The 19,827-nt window shown below is 41.3% G+C and overlaps 1 protein-coding gene across 1 annotated transcript; it reads left to right on the top strand.

The window, feature by feature from the left end:
• Nucleotides 1–2,076: 2,076 nt before the first annotated feature.
• HDDC2 (HD domain containing 2) lies at nucleotides 2,077–19,231 on the top strand. The gene is made up of 6 exons (XM_072643221.1): nucleotides 2,077–2,242; nucleotides 6,636–6,757; nucleotides 9,096–9,198; nucleotides 11,211–11,279; nucleotides 14,017–14,155; nucleotides 18,841–19,231. The coding sequence occupies exons 1-6, from the start codon at nucleotides 2,168–2,170 to the stop codon at nucleotides 18,936–18,938; spliced, it is 606 nt and encodes a 201-aa protein (XP_072499322.1). The 5' UTR covers nucleotides 2,077–2,167; the 3' UTR covers nucleotides 18,939–19,231.
• Nucleotides 19,232–19,827: the final 596 nt, after the last annotated feature.

Below are 19,827 nucleotides of genomic sequence, written 5' to 3'. Positions count from 1 at the left end.
TGAACATTGTTTCATGAAAATTAACATCTAAATAATTATATTTCACATAAGCAAAAAAACTCACACATGTAGAAATACTGTAAATGCAAATATAGTGATACATACTGAAATGTACAAGCAATATGAGCATTATATAATAACATATCAACATTTTATAAACAATGAAAACCATCAACAGTGAACGGCATAACACAGGGACAAAATGTACCTGAATACTAACACACACACATAAATTTATTCATCATTAAAGAACTGTGGTTACATTGTATACATGTATATAATATTGTATATTGTACATATATAATATTGTATTACCTAGTGCATCATACAAAAGTCTAATCACTGGCTTAACAGCTTTGACACTCTTACTCTGAATTTCAGGGAGATAAAGCATTTATATAGTGCCTACTGTATGCTAAGTGCTTTTTACAAATATCTTATTTGTTCCTTACAACAACCCTGTAAGATAGGTGCTATTATTATCCCCATTTCAGAGTTAAGGAAACAGAGGCAAATGGAAGTGAAATAACTTGTCCAGGGTCTGAGGCCAGATATGAACTCAGGTCTTCCTGACTCCAGGCCCAGCACTCTATCCACTGCACCACCAGCTAGCTCTCTGAAGGACCAGCAGTTTGAGTCCCAAAAGTTCATTCCTCTTGTAAGTCCACAGACAGAATTTCTCTATGCCACAAGAGGATCTCTTCCTTGAAGCTGTTATTAACCTTAGGTGATGGTCTTTCCACATCAGTCTGTAGGTGCTTTTGGTGTTGGCCCGTACTGCTGCCACCATTCAGCTCTGACCACAGATGGGAGATTAGATTTCTGGATCTCCCAAACTCCCGAAGTCATGACCTGGAAACATCTACCATAGAGACAAGACTCTTTTGCCCTGCTCCGGCTGGCTATGCATGAGTCAGCTTCTAGAGCCAATTCCCTGGATCGTCTGGCTGGAAGCCAGCTCTCAAATTGTGTGGGATTGGAACCAGGCAGGGAGTATCTATGCACGCTTTATAAAACCTATTAAAAAGGGCAAATTTAAGCATGTTCTCTTATTCTTAAACCTGCCTGCCAGTTTTGACTTATGCCTACCAGTTACTGATTTTATCTTTGCTGGATCCCCCACAGCAATGGACTTCAACACCGCACTTCAGGTAACAACCTTCAGGTAAAGAGCTTCAAATGACCAGTATCCCTGGATAAAACTAACTGTGGCAACAAAAAATAAACTTCTTACAGAAACTTGCTTCATAAGGCTAGTTCTAGGCTACAATATCATATGAAAATAAGCGTACACGATACATTTCATTTGTGTGGAAACTAGTCAGTTAACCTCTCTCTGACTCAGTTTCCTCATCTGTAAAATTTTGGGGACTCCTCCCTTTCTCAGTGTCCAATTCAAAAGTGTTACAACAGGGTCTTTGAGATGTGGTAGCAAAAAAGTAGTTTGCGTTTGCTTGTAGAAACTAAATCAGCATTTTGAACCAGGTTTGCACTTTATTTTATACTTATAATTCTGGTACTGACACTTCACAGGCTAAGTGTGAAATGAAGTGTGTGTGTGTGTGTGTGTGTGTGTGTGTGCAATTAAAGTGCACTGTAAAACTGAGTATATGAGTGACACAATTCTAAACATGTAATGCATGTATGAATGATATATTTTTGTCATACAGAATAAATCAGTGGTATACGTTTTTCTCTTGATAATCTCTATATGAAATGGTTTCTTGAATATTTTTCTTCTCTTGAGCAATATTCCAATATCCTACCAGTATTGGTTTTAATTTTTTTTGTATTCTGTGTAATAGTACCAAATGTTGGCAAAAAAAGGTTTTTTTTAAGTACACAGAGTGCTGTGGATTTTGGAATTCGTGGAAACGGATCTGGAGGATTCGCATTTACAAATAAAATATTTTACAGCTATTTTAAAAACAAACGTGGGGCCAGGACTGTCCGGCATCCCCATTCTCGGGCCCCCTGCTGCCTCCATACCACCGTACGTAGGGCGTCCAAGGCAGAAGTCACACGAGGAGGCTGGCCAGGCCTTCCGCAAGGCCCGCGGCCCCGACGCCGCGCGGGAGCGCGCCCGGGAGCCCCGGCGGCTCGAGGGGGCGGAGCTCGCGGCCGCCGCGTGGGCCCTGAGCGACCAGGCGGGCCTGCCAGCGGGCCCATGGCTGCTGCTGGCGGGGGCGCCGGCGGGCACCGGAGCCTGCTGCAGTTCTTGCGGCTGGTGGGTCAGCTCAAGGTGAGCGTGCGGGGAGCCGCGTGGGCGGGCCCTCCGCCCCGGGCAGGGAGCGCCGAGCCGCGCACGGACGCGGGCGCACACGGGCCCCGGCCCCGGCCCTCGTGCGGGGAGGCTGAGGCGGAGCCCGCGAGAGCGTGGCGCTGCCGGCGGGGCGGGGCCGGGGCTGCTCCCGCGGCACCACCGGGACCTGCCTGGGGTTCCTACTGTGCTCCGGGATGCCCCGGGGCGGCAGAGGAAGCGCCCCGGAAGTACTCTTCCGCGGTTGCCCTGGGAGCGGCGGCTTAGAAAGCCGGACTGGGAGGAGCTGCAGAGTGGATGGCTTGGGCGCGCGATCCCGCTTCAGGGCCTTAATGAGATCGAGCGTTTAGTTACAAAATACAGTAACACTTATTGATGTAGGTAGTTATGAAGTAAGTCTTCCGGGTCCAGTGTGCCAGACAGCGTGCTGGGTGTGGGAGACGTGTTCTAGGAGAGGGCAGACGTGCGCATAGGAAAATGGACACTATGTAAAGATGTACGGCACGCTTATATACTTAAATGACATAAAGCCTGTTTATCTGTGAACGCTCGTGCCGTACGTGGTGCCTGTATGCGTCGAAGGTGAGAATACAAATACTGTTACGTATGCGCATGCGCGCTGTATGCGTATGTCATGTGTATATGTATATGTTACATTCACGTGCCCGGAGCATTTAAATGCAGAGTCATTGGGAGAGCGCGCTGGGATCTGGGGGTCGGGAAAGGCTGAGCAGCGTGACCCCGCGATGTACATCACCCGAGCGCGCTGTGCCTCAGTTTTCTCATCTGCAGAAGGAGGGACTTGGGCTCCAGGGCGTCCAGGACCCCCTCCCCGCCCCCCCATCCTGGAAGGCATGTTAATCGGTGAGCTAGAGTGCGGGAGCAGGGGCGAGAGCGAGCCAGAAGGCCTCGTGCACGCCTGCCGCTGGTGACCCCGCAGGTGGGGAAGGCTCTTGACCCTGGAGCAACTTGGCCAAGACTGGTTTAAGGGGCTGCCGGGGCCGGGGCTCCAGCTTAGGTTCCCGCTGCCGTTTGCTGAGCGCTCCCCCCACCCTGTCCATCTTGCCCACCGGCTAGATGTTGTCCCCAGACAAGTTGTCATTCTGTCTCTATGGAGGGATTGGCACAGCAGGGGGTCCTCTCATATTGCAGACTCACATCCTGTGTGCTCCCCCACCCCCAACCCCCCAAAAAGAGCATTTAGGGTTAGAGCTGTGCTAGGATATCCCGATAAAGCAAGCCAATTCTGTTCAGATAACCTTAGGTTTGATAGGTAAAGTATTGATTAAATGCTTACTGTGTGCCGGACATTGGGCCGCTTTGCACCAGGATTTCTCCTGGAAGCAGAGACTGGCAGGGACGGTGCTTAACACTGCAATTTCTGAAGGACCAAGAGCTTTTAAAGCCTCGGAGCTAAAGTTGATATTAACATCGACCTTGTGTAATGCATTCAGTGAATGAATCCAAGACGCTAACATTTGGAATATGATGTTTGTATTTTACTAACAAATAAAAGAATTAACAGTACCACTCCCTGCAGAATGGAAATAATATCTTTTAAGCGAGTCACTCGTACAATCCTAGCTGGAGGAAACTTTAGAGGTTATCCGGGTCAGCTTCCCTGATCTTACAGAGGAGGAAATTAAGACCTAGCAATGTTAAAATGTGTACCCAGCATTACACAGATAATAAGTGGAAGAGAAGGGATTTAAAGCCATATGCAGTGACTCCTGATCCATCATACTTTCTACTCTGCTGTCCCCTGAGAACTTGTGCCTTTTCTGAAAAAGACTTGAGCCATCTGATCTGGTTTCCTTTTGACATCTGGCATCAGGCTCACTCTACTGTCCTATTACGTTATGTCATGTCTTATGTCTATGTTTATTAGGAGTCAGTCACTAGACATTTATGAATGCCTACTATGTGTTGCCAGAAATTGTGGTAGGCAGTAGGAATACAAAGAAAAGAAAAAAAAATCTTTGCGGTCAAGGACATTATGTACTATCTGGGTATCAGGAAATACCTTATATAGGAGGTGATATTTGCATGGACCTTTGAAGGAGGCTAGAAATTCTAAGGGGCAAAGGAGAGGAGGGAGATGGCGTGTCATAGGTAAGAGTGTCTGGACTGGAATAGAGTTTTATGGAAAAGAAACGTAATAATAAGCAGGGAAAGGTCAGCTAGAGCCAGATTTGTTGTTCATTTTTTTCCAGTTGTGGTTGACTCTTCATGACCCCAGTTGGGGTTTTCTTGGCAGAGATACTGGAGTGGTTTGCCATTTCCTTCTCCAGCTCATTTTACAGATTTGGAAACTGAGGCAAACAAGGTTAAGTGAGTTGCCCATTAAGTTGCTGGTAAGTATTTGAGGCTGGACTTGAATTCAGGCCTTCCTGGCTCTAGGCCCAGTGTTCTATCCACTGTACTACTTAGCTACCCAGATTATGGAGTGGTTTAAATGCCATATAGTAAAGGCTGTATTTGATCCCAGAGGTGACAGGAAGCCACTGGATTTTATTAAGCAGAGATGTGACATAGTCAGACCTGTGGTTTAGGAGAATGACTGGCAACTCAGTGGAAGAGGGTTTGGAGAGGGGAGGGACAAGGCAGGGATTCAATTAGAAGGTTATTGAAGTATTATGGATGGAATGTAATGAGAGACTGAACTAGGGAGGTGGCTTTCTAAGGAGGGAAAAGTAGTTGAATTTGAGAGATTCTTTGGAGGTGGAGTTGACAAGACTTGGTAACTAACTGAATATGGTGGTGGGATGAGGGGGTAAGGAATAGTGAAGGGAGGTAGATGATTCTGAGGTTGCAAATCTTTCAAGTGACTGGAAGAATGACATTATCCTAGACACAAGTAGAAAAGTTTGGAAGAAAGTTTTTTTTGAGAAAGGGTAATGAATTCTTTTTTGGACATGTTGCGTTTTAGACACTTATAGGGCATCCTTTTGGAAATATCTAGAAGACAACTGGTGATAAAGGATTGGAACTGGAAAGAGGTATCAGGGATGGTGATAGATAGACATATCTATAGAGCTATGTATATGTCTGTTACGTCTCTATATATCTTTCTGTGAATCATCTGCATATGTATGTATGGAACTATATGTACATTTATGCAGATGATTCAGACAGTAGATATGTCTGTTGATCTATATGTACATATAGAGCTATGTTTATAGATCTAGATATATATGTGTGGTAGTTATATCTATCACAGAGGTAGATACAGATATAGATGTCCATCACAGATCTATCAGACACAGATCTATATGCGATAGATATATCTATCACACACATACATATATATCTATAGATACTGATCTATATGTACACCTAGATTTATTAATAGACATATCTATCTATTGTCTGAAAATCACCTGCTTAAAGATGATAATTGAACAGAAAGGAGCTGGTGAGATCGAGGGAGAATGTAGAAAGAAAGAGTAGGCCCTGGACAGAGCCTTGGATTTAGAGGGTGGGGTAGGGATAATGATCCAGTCAGCAAGGATGCTGAGAAGGAGCTACCTGAGAAGTATCTTGAAAATTGAGAGAGGAGAGAGTCCTCAGGAGGTGGTCATTGTCCAAAGGGTACAGTGTTTGAAAAAGATGAAGACTGAGACAAGGCCATTCAGTTTGGAAATTAAGAGATCACTGGTAACTTTGGAGAGAGTAGTTTGAACTGAGTCAGGTCTGAAACCAAATTACAAGGACTTAAGAAATGAGTGAGAGAGAAAGTGGAGGAAATGAATTTAGACAACTTTTTCTTTTTTGTTTGAGTTTGACTGTTGAAGTAGAGAGTCAGAGGACAGTAGCTTAAGGAAGTGATGAGAACATGTCAGGATTTTATGGGCAGATCTTGCAGTGTTTATAGGCAGCTATGAAGTGGCCAGCGTACAATAGAATATTGAAGTTTAGAGAGCCAGAGAGAAAGTTAAGAGCTTTCAGAGTGTTGTGAAAAATTAAATCTTTCAGTATTATTACAGGCAGTGTGATAGATTAGAGGGCTGGATTTGGAGTCAGAGGAATTGTATTCAATCCTGGCTTTGATGCTTGCTACCTTTGTGACCTTTGGGGAGTCATTTAAGGAAAAAAGGGGAAAGGGACAAGCTTTTATTAAGTGCTGTGTGCCAGGCAGTGATAACACAAATATCTCTTTTGATCTCTTTTAACCTCTTTGGGCCTCAGTTCTTTATCTCTAATATGAGAGGATTGGACTGGGTGGCCTGTAAGCTTCCTCCAAACATTAAATATATAATCTTATGTTTATATCAAGCACAGTGTTCCAACCTGTTGTTTATCATACCATTATATAATTAATGATGACGAATTGATTTTTCATTTATTTCTATATTTATTTGATTTTATTGACCAGAGAGTACCACGTACAGGCTGGGTATACAGAAATGTGGAGAAGCCAGAAAGTGTATCTGATCATATGTACAGAATGGCTATCATGGCTTTTGTAACTGAAGATAAACATCTTAATAAAGACAGGTGAGCAATTTGACTTTTGTTGAGGCCACTGGTTTTACCATAAAGTGCTGGGAAATGAACCAAACAAGATGACAGCACCTAGCTGCTCTTAATGTGTTCCAGGCTCTAGGCTCAAATAAACAATCTAACAGGGTACTGAAAAAAAGAAAAAACAAAACTGAGTGGATGTGATTGATGGGCTGCTGGTAGTGTTTTTTCATAGATTATAGAGAATGAGAGAGGTACTATAGAACTGAGAAAGGAAGGGGGGAGGGAGGGAGGGAGGAAGGAAAAGAGGAAAGAAAGGAATGTCTCTCATGCTATCCTTGTGGAAAACACAGATGAGGTGAACCCAAAGGGTAGTCAGTTATTAATGAGTTAGTGTTAACTCAGTGTCTTTTAGGTTTCCCAGGGAGTTGTCCCTTATGATGCTTAAAGTTTTTATTAATGACTTGGAAGATTGGGTTACTTAATTAAATGTGTAGTCAACACAAAGCTAAATGGGATCTGAGCAGACTAGAACAATTTATTATGAATACGTATAAAGTTCTGTAGTTGGATTTTTAAGAGAGGCAGTGTGGTGTAGTGAATAGAGCACTGGACTTGGAGTCCAGTTGGACCTGGGTTTGAACTGTACTGTAGACATTTACTAGTCATGGGTACTTGGCTAAACTGCTTAACCTCTCTGGTCCTTATTTTCTTCATCTATTAAATGGAAGTAGAGTTTTGTTAATGCACAGTATAGATTAGTTTTGGTGTGGCTAGAGAGCAGTTTATATGTGGGAAAATAAATGAGAAAAGAGTTTAATGGACTGTTAACTCAAAAAGATTCAATAATACAAAATGGCAGCCATAAAAGCTAATGTGATCTTGTGGTTGTTCAGTTATTTTCAGTCCTGTCCAACTTGAGGTCACACAGCTAGTAAGTGTCTGAGGCCAGATTTAAATTCAGGAAGAGGAGTCTTCCTGACTTAAGGCTTGGCACTCTAGCCACTGCACCATCTAGCTACCCCAATGTGATCTTAAATTGCTTCAATAGAGGCATAACATCGAAGTCAAGGGATGTGATTGCCCTTTTGTGCCCTGGTCAAACCACATCTAGAACATAATGTTCCAACCTGTGAGCCATGGATCCTTAGATTTTGAGTTATTTCATGATTCCATGACACCATTCTCATTTTGATTTTTATTTAGCACCATCAAAATATACATTGTGATTCAATGTAATAAACGAGAATATCTTTTCAGAATGAATAAGGGTATTACACATATATATCTGTGTACACACACATATATATGTATATATATATTGCTATTTTTAAAATGTAAAATACAGATTTATTTAAAAGTGTTATTGAATTCATGGTAGCTTTTTCATTATGCATTTTCTTTATCAAGAGATATTTATACTATCAGGTGTGAGGTTTTTTTTTTTAATTGAAAAGAGCATCATACTCAAAAAGGTTGGAAAGAAGTGATCTAGATGATTGCTTAATGGTACATTTTATGGAAGACTTTGACAGGGTGGAATACATTGAAAGGAGATCAGAGACCATGACATATAAGAATCAGTTAAAGGAACCTGCCTAAAAAAAGAGAAGACTGAAGGGGCAGGTGATAGCTATCTTCTAGTTTTTGAAGGGCTGTCTAACAGAGATTTACGCTTATTCTGCTTGGACCTAGAGGGTAAAGCTATTTAAAAGTGGAATGGACTGCCCCTGAAGGTTTTCCATCATTGGAGATCTTCACATGGGGAGGCTGGATGATCACTTATCAGAGATTTTGTAGGGGCACCCTTCTTCTTATATAGACTGGACTTGAGATCTCTTTCACCTTTGATAGCCTATGAAGAAGGAGAACAGTTGTGGAGGAGAGATGGAGGCAGAGAACTCATTTAGGAGGTTATTTTAATAATATAGTCCTAGTTGGTAGCAGTGGGAATAGAAAAAGCTAACTAGTCTATGTGGGATCTAGCCAGGTCATATGTGAAAAATATTAATCATATAGTTTTAAATTTTTCTGTTTCACATCATTGGATAAATTTTGTGTGTGTGTGTGTGTGTGTGTGTGTGTGTGTGTGTGTGTGTGTGTGTGTATATATATATATATATATATATATACAGAGAGAGAGAGAGAACCCCTTTTCATTAATGTTATCATATGGTTTACACAGCTTGTTGAGTGGTAATGAGAAGATTCAGTACTGGCTTAGACTGGACAAATATGGTATTTTAGTTCATTTTGCATTAAAATACTCTGAGAACAGAAGAGAAATAAGCTGTGCAACCTCAAAGCAACATGCAAAAGGTTAGTCCCTAGTGCATATGATTCTGTATAATCATTCAGCATTTCTGGTCAGATGTGTCCGGCTCGCCCTGGTTCATGATATGGCAGAGTGCATCGTTGGTGATATAGCCCCTGCAGATAACATCCCTAAAGAAGAAAAACACAGGCGAGAAAAGGTTAGTATATGGTCACAGGGTCTGTGGGGAAAACTTGAAGCTTAATGAATTGAAGATCCAATGGTGGAAATTTTGAAGGAAGAAATTATTAATCCCAAGTGTTACTAAACTATGATTACAGTGAGTATTTAGCACATCTAATTATTTGAACTCTTCAGTTTATAGAAGAAAAAAATCCAATTCAATAAGCATTTATTAAGTGCTTACTCCGTATGAGGAACTGTGCTGGGCGCTTGGGGATGGAAAGATGGAAATGAAATCATCCTTGCCCTCAAGGAGCTCATATGTGCATATAAAAATTGTTATTTGTATGTGTTTGTACGTGTACTATTGCAAGCAATGAATGTTAAATTAATTTGGATTGCAGGGCATCTAAAATTTCAATGTTATTTTCCTAATCTTAATCCCAATTAAGAAAGTTTTAAAAATTAGGACATATTAGAGTCAGACATATACATAAGAGTTAAAATAAGTACCAGAAGCATTAACCAACTCCACCCCTCAAAAGATCTTAAGTTCAATTTTGTTAATATATTCACAGTTGTTCTCGAGTTGTTGTTTTTTGGCACGTATGTGTTGACTCCCCAACTAGATTTGTAAGTTCCGTGAATATAGAAACTTCTTGTTATATTATCAATCATCTTTACCTGTCTGACCTGCCTGTTGGGTATCCAAAGCCCTTCATGACCTGCCCCCTCCTATCTTTTCAGTCTTTTTATACCTTACGCTCCCTTCCCACCTTCCCACACCAGTTGGCCTCCTTGCTGTTCCTTGAGTAAGACACTCCACCTCTTATTTCCAGGCATTTTCATGAGTTGTCCCCCATGTCTGCAGTTCTTCCTTCATCTCACCTCCTGGCTTCCTGTCAAGCTTCAGTTAAATCTCACTTCATGTGACAAGCCTTTCCCAGTTCCCCTTAATGCTAATTTCACTCTGTGATTATCTCCAGTTTATCCTGTATATAGCTTGTTTATATAATAGCTGCATTAGATTGTGAGCCTGAAAGGGCCAAGGTCTCACATTGCTTCCTGGGCCATCTGCAGTCATCCTGATGAATATCAGACCACTGGATCCAGATGGCTCAGGAGAAGAAAGTAAGGTTGATGACCATGAACAGCCCTTCCTCACTCAAATCAAAGTCAGCTGTAGGTCATGTCATCCTCTTGATGTCATGGCCCTCTTTGAGAACAAAGGACAAATACAACAACTTGAGAGGAAAGACTACCTTTTTTTTGCCTTTCTTTGTATTTCCAGCAGTTAGTACAGTGTCTAAGTCTGGCACATAGTAGGTGCTTAGTAGATGGTTATTGACTTAGTGACTGCCCCAGTCCCCTAGATATACTTTGTCTAGTATAGTGATTAATGCATAGTAGCTATTTAATAAGTACTTGCTGATTAGTTATAGTTATAACTTTTAGTGTATAACTATAGTTATTCACCTAATCTATAAAAAAAGACACCTGTTACAAGGTGTAAATTCTTTCTTGCATCAGCAACCCTCCAAACTGGAAAGCAGGTATAGCACAAAGAGCACTAGACTGGGAATCAAGAGATAGGGGTCTTGGTCCAGTGCCAGAGTCCCACTCCCTGTATGGAAATTGAGGCAACTCCAGTTCCCTTTTCTAGACTTCAATTTTTCTTATCTGTAAAATGAGGTGGGTGACCTAGTCAGGGGTGAGGAACCCACAACCTCAAGGCCACGTGTGCCTCTCTAGGTCCTCAGGTGTGACCCTTTGACCAAATCCAAATTTTACAGAACAAATTCCCTTAATAAAAGCTTACGTTTTGTAAAACTTGGACTTAGTCAAAAAGGCTACACCCAAGGACCTAGAAAGTCACATGTGGCCTTGAGGATGCAGGTTCCATATCCTTGAGTCCTAGATGATCTCCCAGGTCTCTTTTAATTCTATCATTTTATGAGGACATGATCCTCTCTGTTACTTGGCATATATATGCATAGAATAATTGCTAGAATAAGTACATGCTCTTCAAATTGTGGTTTAATATTTCAGGAAGCTATGAAGCGGTTAACACAGTTGCTGTCCGAAGACGTCAGGAAGGAAATTTACAATCTCTGGGAAGTAGGTATAAATGAAGAATTAGATTTTTTTTTGTTACTGAATGCATTGGTTTATCTCTTCACTGTTTTTTGATTGGTGACGTAGTGAGTTAGGATACACCATCTTGTGTAATTCTAATTGAAACTTGTTTGTTACTAGAAGTAGTCACGAATTTAGGATTGCTTGGCTTATATGCATTTCTGACATAAACTGCAGAGCCCACTGCTAACATTCCCTTTCCCCCCCCAGTAGTGCTGTTTAGGATTTTCATCTCTTCTCCACTACCGTTGATATACCGATACCCTGTTCTGCTATTGGTAGGGTCCCTGCCACCTCAACCCTGAGCTAGCTTCCCACCTCGTCCTAGAAGGTGCCTTGTTTGTGGCAATATTACTGTGACAGGCAGTATGTTGTAGTCAGTAGAGCATTGAACCTCTAGTCAGCTAGACTTGAGTTCAGATCTTAGCTTAGCTTAACTGTGTGACCTTGGGCTAAGTCATTATTCCTTTCTGCATTTCAGTTTCCCTATCTGTAAAATGAAAAGAATTGAATTCAGTAGCCACCAAGCTCTTTTCTAGCTCCAAATCTGTGATCTTGTAATCTGGGCTGAAAGATATCTTATTTTCAGTAGGGGCTGTCTTTTTATGAAGTAACATTGACATCTTGACATCTCTTATGGTTCCTGTGTTAATGACCTTTAAATCCAACCTGTTACTTCCCGTAGCTGCAGGCCTAAGTGACATTACCTGTTGGTATTTGCTCTGTGATCCGTGTAAAATTAAGTCAACATTTGATATTTAGTTTGACATGGGTCTTCTAATCCTGTTTCCTGATCATAGCGGGAAGGAAGACTGTGCAGACTCCTGTAATTTTGCCACAGGCGTGTCCTATTTCTTATTACTGAAAGAAATAGGAATGCTTGAACTTTTATTTTTTTCTGTGCCTTTGAAGCAAAGAATCTGGACTTTAATACATGGGTAGTGTTTGGAGAGATCTTTACACTTGAAGTTTTGGAGACAGAAATTGATTTTCATTTGATTACTCCATTTTCTCATGGCTGACATATTTACACATGTACAGAATTACTCCTGATGGGCCATTTTAAATTAAAAAGTTAAAATGAAGGAGAAAGAACTAGTCGTTACTGATAAAATCAGGGGGGAAATGGCATATAACCAGAAAAAAAGTGAAATGAAATATTCAGATTGGTTAGATGAATTTGAACTGATTAAATAAAACACTTAGGTCAAAAGAGAATTTGTTAAAAAGGAAAATGTGATCATTTTCAAAGAATAGTCGTATAAGTATCAGTGACATGAAATGTAATTGATTTCACATTTTAAAAAAAAGATTTTTTTTTTTACCTTTTTTGAGGGCAATTGTCACATTTCAAACAGGAAGGAGCATTTGTAAGAGCAAGGAAGGTGATAGTAATCCAGCAGCTATTGAGTGATACCCAGTATATCACACTGCCAGGAAGGCAGGGTGCACTCATTACCTGAATACTGCAGGGACAGAATTACAGGCTAGAATAGCTAACATTTATATAATGCGTACTATGTGTGAGGCACTGTGCTAAAGGCACTTTATAAATATTATCTCATTGAATCCTTATAACAGTCCTGCAAGGTAGATGTTATTAGCCCATTTTATTGAAATGAAACTGAAGCAGAGATGAAGTGACTGGCCCAGAGTCATCTGCCTGGGGAGTTTCCAAGTTTGAATTTGAACTCAAGTCTTCCTGACTCCAGGCCCAGTGCTCTGTGCGTTATGGTGCCACGTAGTGGCCACAGGCAATTCTCTCTGAAGCAAGAATCTGTATGCCATTAAGAAGGACATATGTGTTATGCTAAATATTTCTTTTTTATAAAAAGTGGACATATCAGTGAACATTGGGTTACCTAAGCAGGCTTTGCATTCAGCATCATATCACCACCAAATTCCTGGGAATGAATGAGAGGAGGAAAAGGTACAGCAAAGACAGTCATTAAGTTCCTGTTTAGAATACTGTGATAGTCAGTAGAAGAGGTAAAAAAAATTTATATTAGATATATTTTCTGTCCTCAAGAAGCTTATAATCTCATGGAGTGGAAAGACAGAAACAGATAACTGTAGTACAAAGCAATATGTGATGAGGTCAAGAGAGCTCCCTATCTCTTAATGTTTTTAATCTGTACAGATTATTGTGTGAAGTAGTCATGACTCCTGAGTCTCTTGGCTGCTATGAGATTAAATCAGGCACAGGGAAAACAACTAAGGACTTGCTTCGAATTGAGAGCCTTCTGTAATCGAGACTAACATGGCATGCCCAGAAATGGAAAAAAAGAAACTTGACATTAAGTAAAGAGGGAAGTAAAAAGATGAGAGGCATGAAAATGAAATGTCAAGCTGAAGTAAAAAGGATAAAGACCTAAGCTATTTAGGTGGATTAAAGAACAATGATCATAAAAGGAAGACAGGATAATTAAATAGGGGGAATCTGACATGAAAGTAAAGATGAGTAAATGAGAATCTGTGGAGCGCTAAAATCAAAAAGAGCCACGAACATGTCCTTATTTTATGGAGTCCAAAAACTCAGCCCTGAAATGCCTTCGTGAAACCCTTCTAACACAGTTTTGTGTGAAAGGGAAAGGTGGTTGGATGTCAGAGCTAGGCACTTATAGCTGTGCTTCTTTCAGTTTGTGTGTGACAATCCAAACTAACCAGAAGAATCCATAAGAACACACTTCCATGTGGTTTTGATTGTCCCCCTGCTTAGGAGTATGAGAACCAGTCCAGTGCAGAAGCCAAGTTTGTGAAACAGCTGGACCAATGTGAAATGATTCTCCAGGCATTTGAGTATGAGGACCTAGAGAACAAACCTGGAAGGCTTCAGGAATTCTATGACTCAACGGAAGGTATGTGACCTTATTTTCTGAAAGAGCAATGTTCAGTTTTTGCTGGCTGCCAGAACAAGGAGAGACTGAGTTGTTGCTCCTTTTGAAAAAGATCCTTGGTCCTTAAAAACAAAACAATAAAATTGGTAACACACGTACCATTATATTGATCTATTTCAATTCAGCCAATACTTTATTTTTTATATATTCCATGCCATATACCTTAGTGGCTACTAGACTGTGTATAAGCTTAGATATCTAAGTCTCATTCTCTTTGTTCATGGACCTTACAGTCTACCATGGGTACATGACACTGATAAAAATGATTCTAAAACAAGGCACAATAAATTGTTCACTTGTTTTCAGTTGTATTTGACTCTTTGTGGGTTTTCTTGGCAAAAGTATTGGAGTGGTTTGCCATTTCCTTCTCCAGCTCATTTTACAGATGAAGAAACTGAGGCAAGCAGGGTGAAGTGACTTGCCCAGGGTCACCCAGCGTCTGAGACAAGATTTGAACTCAGGAAGATGTCTCGCTAACTCTAGCCCTGGAACTCTTTATCTACTGAGGCACCTAGCTGCCCCAGTGATAAGTACAAAAGGATATAATAAACAAAAATATTGTGTATGTTAGAGAGGGGAACAAGATTTGGTGAGGGGGTGGGGAAGTGTCTGAGTATCTATCAGTTTGCCAGTATTCATCCAAGTCTTAGTAAGTAGCAGTAGGGAGAAGTCAGAGTGTAGCCATTTGGGCAGACACCAGGATAGAAGGCCTCTGGAGAAAGCGCATTTTATAGCAAGCTTTCAGCAGCATTCTGGTGCACATGCTATATTCCAGCCAGTTCTTGGTTAGGTTAGGCCTCGTGGAGGAGCAGTTCCAGGAAAGGAGAGGAGCTGTACATTTCGTGGAAGTTAGATTTCCATAACAAGAAGTTTTTGTAATAGGGTGTGCCGGGGATTTGAGCAAGGAGGCTAGGGGAGGAGGGTCCTTGACCCAGTTACTGGAGGTTATCAGCCTCAGGGTAAAGACATAGAATGCTATCAGAGTCCCATTCTTTAGGCTTAGAATGAACAAGTTTTTTTCCACACTCAGCTCCTCTACTGTTAGCAGAGAGAGCTCCAGCAGATATCCAGATGGTTCATTTCCTCCATCTCTACATATTGTGCTTTTATGCCAGGTTTGTGATTGTTTCCAGTGGCTTTTGGTATATGTTCATGACCATAGCATTTGTATGTTTTCCTTCATGGGTCTTCACTCAGAAGCTCAAGAGTAGGGTCATTTCTTTCAAGATGGAAAGCAAGAGGAGAGAAGGGGTAATGAGGCTGAAAAAATGTTGGGAGAGGAAGGAAACTTGAGGGAACCTTTTTTTATCCTCTCAGTAATGCAGGAGGCTGTTTGCTGATATGATTATATGAGGTGGGGTCACAGTTGATTCCCTAAGTCGTGATGAGAATGTTTGGAACAGTCCCTCAGGAATGTGATAGAGAATCAACTGGAGTTCAAATAAAGGAATCGAGCAGTGGTGAAGGCTCCACTTAAGTTAAACAAGGTTAATTCTGTTACCTGGTCCAGTGATGCTTAGCAGCCTCCAGGAAAGCAGGAATCAAATGATGGGGTTATCAAAAGTAACCGTGTCTTGGAGGCAAAGTTTAATGGCTGGTGAATCCTTGAAGTGGCATTCCATGTAATTAAGTCTGGATTTAGAGCTTAGTGTAGCCAGAAATTTTACATTTCAATCACCTGAGTGGAAGGGTGGGAGGAGTAGGGAGGGGGAGGGTGGTACGTAGAGCTCAGAAGTCTTGATGAAGAACCTAGGAGGCACCACAGGACAGCTGATAGAGGGCAGATCTCAGGGTCAGGAAAACCTGCTGGGTTGAAGGCTGACCTCTGAACAAATACTTCTGGGAAAACACTTAACTCCTCTGTGACACAGGCAACTCTGTAAGACTGTAAGTTGTAAAACAGGTTCCAGTTTGAATTGGTGGTGAAAATTTCCTTTTGAGGAGCTGCCTGATCCAAATGAAACCAGAAAGCACAGGTCGAGTACAAAACAAAGGAAGAAAAATAAGAGTGAAGAACAGACATGTGAGAAATTCAGAAATAGAAGTTGTAATTAGAGAGTAGAATTTCAAAGTGTAGGATCTTGAGAGTGGATTTTTTTTTCTGTGAGACAGAGATTGAAGGTCTACCCATTCCATTCTAGGTAGTAATTAAAGTAGGCAGATGAGACCTTTGGAGTAGAAGGGGGGATTATGGCCCAGCAAAGGAAAACTGAGATAGAAGAATTGAGCAGATTGGAAGAAAACCATGGGGAAGCAGTGTCCCAGAAATCCAGGGAGGATGCACTAGGAAAACTAGGTGGTCAGCAGTGTCAAATGCTATAGAATTTAAGAAAGGTACCTGAGAAAGGTCTTTGGGATCAGTAACTAGTAGTTATTTATATCTTTAGAGAACCTGTATTGTTATATATAGGGCCTCCCATTGAGTTCCCTCCCCATCTAGAGTAAGGCTCACACCCGCCCTGATAACAAAATCAAGTCCAGTCCTGATAAGAAGAGGGCACGTTCCCTCCTGTGAGAGAAGTGTTCCCCTTAAACCAAGAACAACACTTGTTGTGAAATCAGGAAAACTTTCATTAACCTTTATGTTCATTCCCCCTGAATGAACGGGGAGCGCTACAGTCATTCAGACCAACGAAAGCCCCTTTATACTGTTCCAAAATTCAGATCTCCCACCTCACCATCTATTGGCTGGAAGGAGCCTCCTGAAACACCCCTCTTCAGTTCTCCTCTGATAGGCTTCCCCTCAAACAGCTCGTCCAGCCTGCACACAAGTTTCTTACCTTTTACCTGACCATGCTAGGTCACAATTCTGCTTAACTGCTATCACTTAAAGTTGGGAGGAGTTTTACCCCTGTGGAAACAGAACTCCTTCCTTTGTTTCCCACAACAGTATCAGTCAAATGGCTAAGGTATAATAAGCCTAATGGCTTAATGGATGAAATGGGAAGCTGGGATATTTGAAGAGACATCATAACCTACATTGACATTCCCAAGTATTAGGGTAGGTTTTGGGGTAGAATCAAAGGCTCCGAGTCAAGTGCTAAGCTCCTTGGGAAAAGGGGGAAAGGGGATCAAATGAAAATAGCATCTTGGGTCTGGATAGGGAATACAGATGCATGGAGGATAGGTTGCTGAGGGAAGATGGCGGAAGAGAAAAGTAACGTGTCCTTTGGATTTGTTTTAAATCTCCCCCCGATTCGCTGTGCCTGCATGTTATCAATCTCTTTAAAGAGGGAAAGGAAATGTGAATGCTTATGTTAGTAACGATAAGGAAAGTGTCCTCTTCCAAAGGGAACTTGGAGAGAGTGGAAGCCAGGCAGAAAGAAAGGGGATGATAAGGAAGGAGAGTAGTGGGGCACGAATTAGGTTAGTAAGGAGAAACACACGTCACAATGAAGTCCTCATGATAAGTTATGGGGGGGGCGGGTTGTCTTGCTAATTAGCTTTTTAAAAGTACTTTTTTATTAATACCGTTTGTTTTGACATCCTCAAAATTTCTATTTTTCTCATTAATTTGCTTTGTCTTCCTGACTGCAAGCTTCTTGAATGCAAGGACTGTGGCTTGTATTTATTTTTGTCACAGTGCCTTGCACAGTGTTATGTACATAGTAAATACTCAGTAAATATTTGGTTGATTAGCCACTAGTGCCATAGCTAAGGTAATGATCATCTTAAAGTGAAGGACTGACCCCGTTACTCTCCTGCTCCCTAAACTTCAGGGGCTCCCTAGTCTCTCTAGAATCAAGCCTAAAATCCCGTTGTTTTAAAGCCCCCTATACCCTTGACCCTGCCTGCCTTTCCAGTTTCTTACACTTACTCCCCTCCACATACTCTGCAGTCCACTAATGCAGCCTCCCTTCTGTTCCTCATTTCCCTACTCTGCATTTGCACCAACTGTCATCCGTGCCTTCACTGCCCTCCCTTTCACCTCTGCCTCCTGGTTTCCTCTGCTAAAATCCTCCCTTCTGCAAATTCTCCCTTTACCATCCTAATGCTAGTTAGTGCCTTTCCTTTGAGATTACCTCCAATTTACTCTTTATCTTTCCTGTATGTGCATAATTGTTTGCATGTTGTCTTCCCCATTAGACTTTGAAGTCCTTGAGGGCAGGAACAATTTTTCCCTTTCTTTGTGTCCCCAGCACTTGCACAGTGCCTGGCACAGTGAGCATTTGATAAAATACCCGTTCACTGACATGTCAAGGAAGCTGTTGATTTTTTAAAATTCCTTGTTAGGATGTATCCTGATGGATCAAAGAAATGAATATCCCTCCTTTTGAAGTACTGTGTATCTTGATGTTAGTTGTTGACCTGTGAAGCAGCAGCAGCAGAGATGCCCAGATACTGATTTAGAGAAAAGTGGTGGTAGAGGTGGTAAGCAACGTAGCAAGCAGGATGATGGCTAGGAAGGATACCATAGCTTTGATGCCTCTGTTGGATTCCTGACCTTAGCCTTGGCTGAATCAGAGGGAAAAATATAAATAGTGGAGTTTGGAGCCCTTTCAGTACCTAGAATTGTACCCTTCTAAGTCAAGTTCCAGAATATGGCCCCCATTAGCTTCTTAGCTCAGCCTTAAGAAAATGGATTACCAGCTTTTCAGGAGAAGAGAAACATTGTGGTTAATTTCCCCTATCTTTTTTCTTTACAGGAAACTTCAGCCATCCTGAAATAGTCCAGCTTGTTTCTGAACTTACAGCAGAAAGAAATGCTAAAATCACTGCAGGAACCAGTGAACCTCACCTTTGAGGTGTTTGTGGGGTTTTTTAAGCTTCTGTAATCATGTAATAAATATTTTATTTTATGATTAAGCCTCATGGCATGATGTATATGCCAGCATAGCGCTGTTGATTTCCCCAGGTGTGAGTCTGTTTATTTTCATTTTCCATGGGTTCCGGTGAGGAATGAAAGCTCTGTCTGCTTATAAAGTGTGTTCCAAGGACCAGAACTGTAGGGTCCTAGAGACCAAGTGCTGTATGTGGGGGTTGGAGTTATCTTTGTTATAAACAGCAGAAAATAAAAATTCATAATGTCTGCTGTAAGCTATGAAGCATGTTTTCTTTTGAATTTGGAGCATATATCCCTCCAGGCCAAGCTCATTAAAAGGTAGAAGGATTTGTCACTGTGTTGTGATGCTGGGGGAAAGTTTAATTATTATTGTCTTTAAGGCACAGATCCTTCAGCAGAGTAGTTGTTGATGATGAGAGACCAAGAAGGAGGAGGAAATTAAATCGAGAGTATTCTTTTTCTTTCCAGATGAACCACTTCCTTTTTATTAAAACACCTGTTGCCTTAAATTTTGAATTATCTGGGCTCTGATTTGTGCCAATGATTAGAGTTGTGAGCCACTAAAAGGTTGCTTTTCTATCATTTATGTTGAATTCAGAGCCAGGCAGTCAAGATAAAATATTTTAAATGCCTCCATGAATTCTTTTCATTTTCTCTTTTCCCAGTTCAGAGCTTTGATTTTACATTAACTTTCATCAGATAAGCAGAAGAGTGGGACTGAATATTGACATGATTATTGGGCATCTTATAGGGAAAATTGGCTCCCTTCAATCTTTTCAACTTGTCCATCAAAAGTGGCCCAATTCAAGCTCAGGTTGGCCTGAGTAGGGCAGATAATGTCTGTGCTTGC

Source organism: Notamacropus eugenii, chromosome 2 (genome assembly GCF_028372415.1).
Source record: "Notamacropus eugenii isolate mMacEug1 chromosome 2, mMacEug1.pri_v2, whole genome shotgun sequence".
Classification (NCBI taxonomy): domain Eukaryota; kingdom Metazoa; phylum Chordata; class Mammalia; order Diprotodontia; family Macropodidae; genus Notamacropus; species Notamacropus eugenii.
Note: the sequence above shows the minus strand (reverse complement) of the source record. Positions and strands in the feature narration are given on the sequence as shown.

Bases quoted from the DNA above. Each gene is read 5' to 3' on its own strand.
- HDDC2 (XM_072643221.1), top strand. From the start codon at position 2,168: ATGGCTGCTGCTGGCGGGGGCGCCGGCGGGCACCGGAGCCTGCTGCAG. The intron at 2,243-6,635 runs GTGAGCGTGCGG...TTTATTGACCAG, and splicing joins GGCTGGTGGGTCAGCTCAAG to AGAGTACCACGTACAGGCTG. The intron at 9,199-11,210 runs GTTAGTATATGG...TTAATATTTCAG, and splicing joins AAAAACACAGGCGAGAAAAG to GAAGCTATGAAGCGGTTAAC.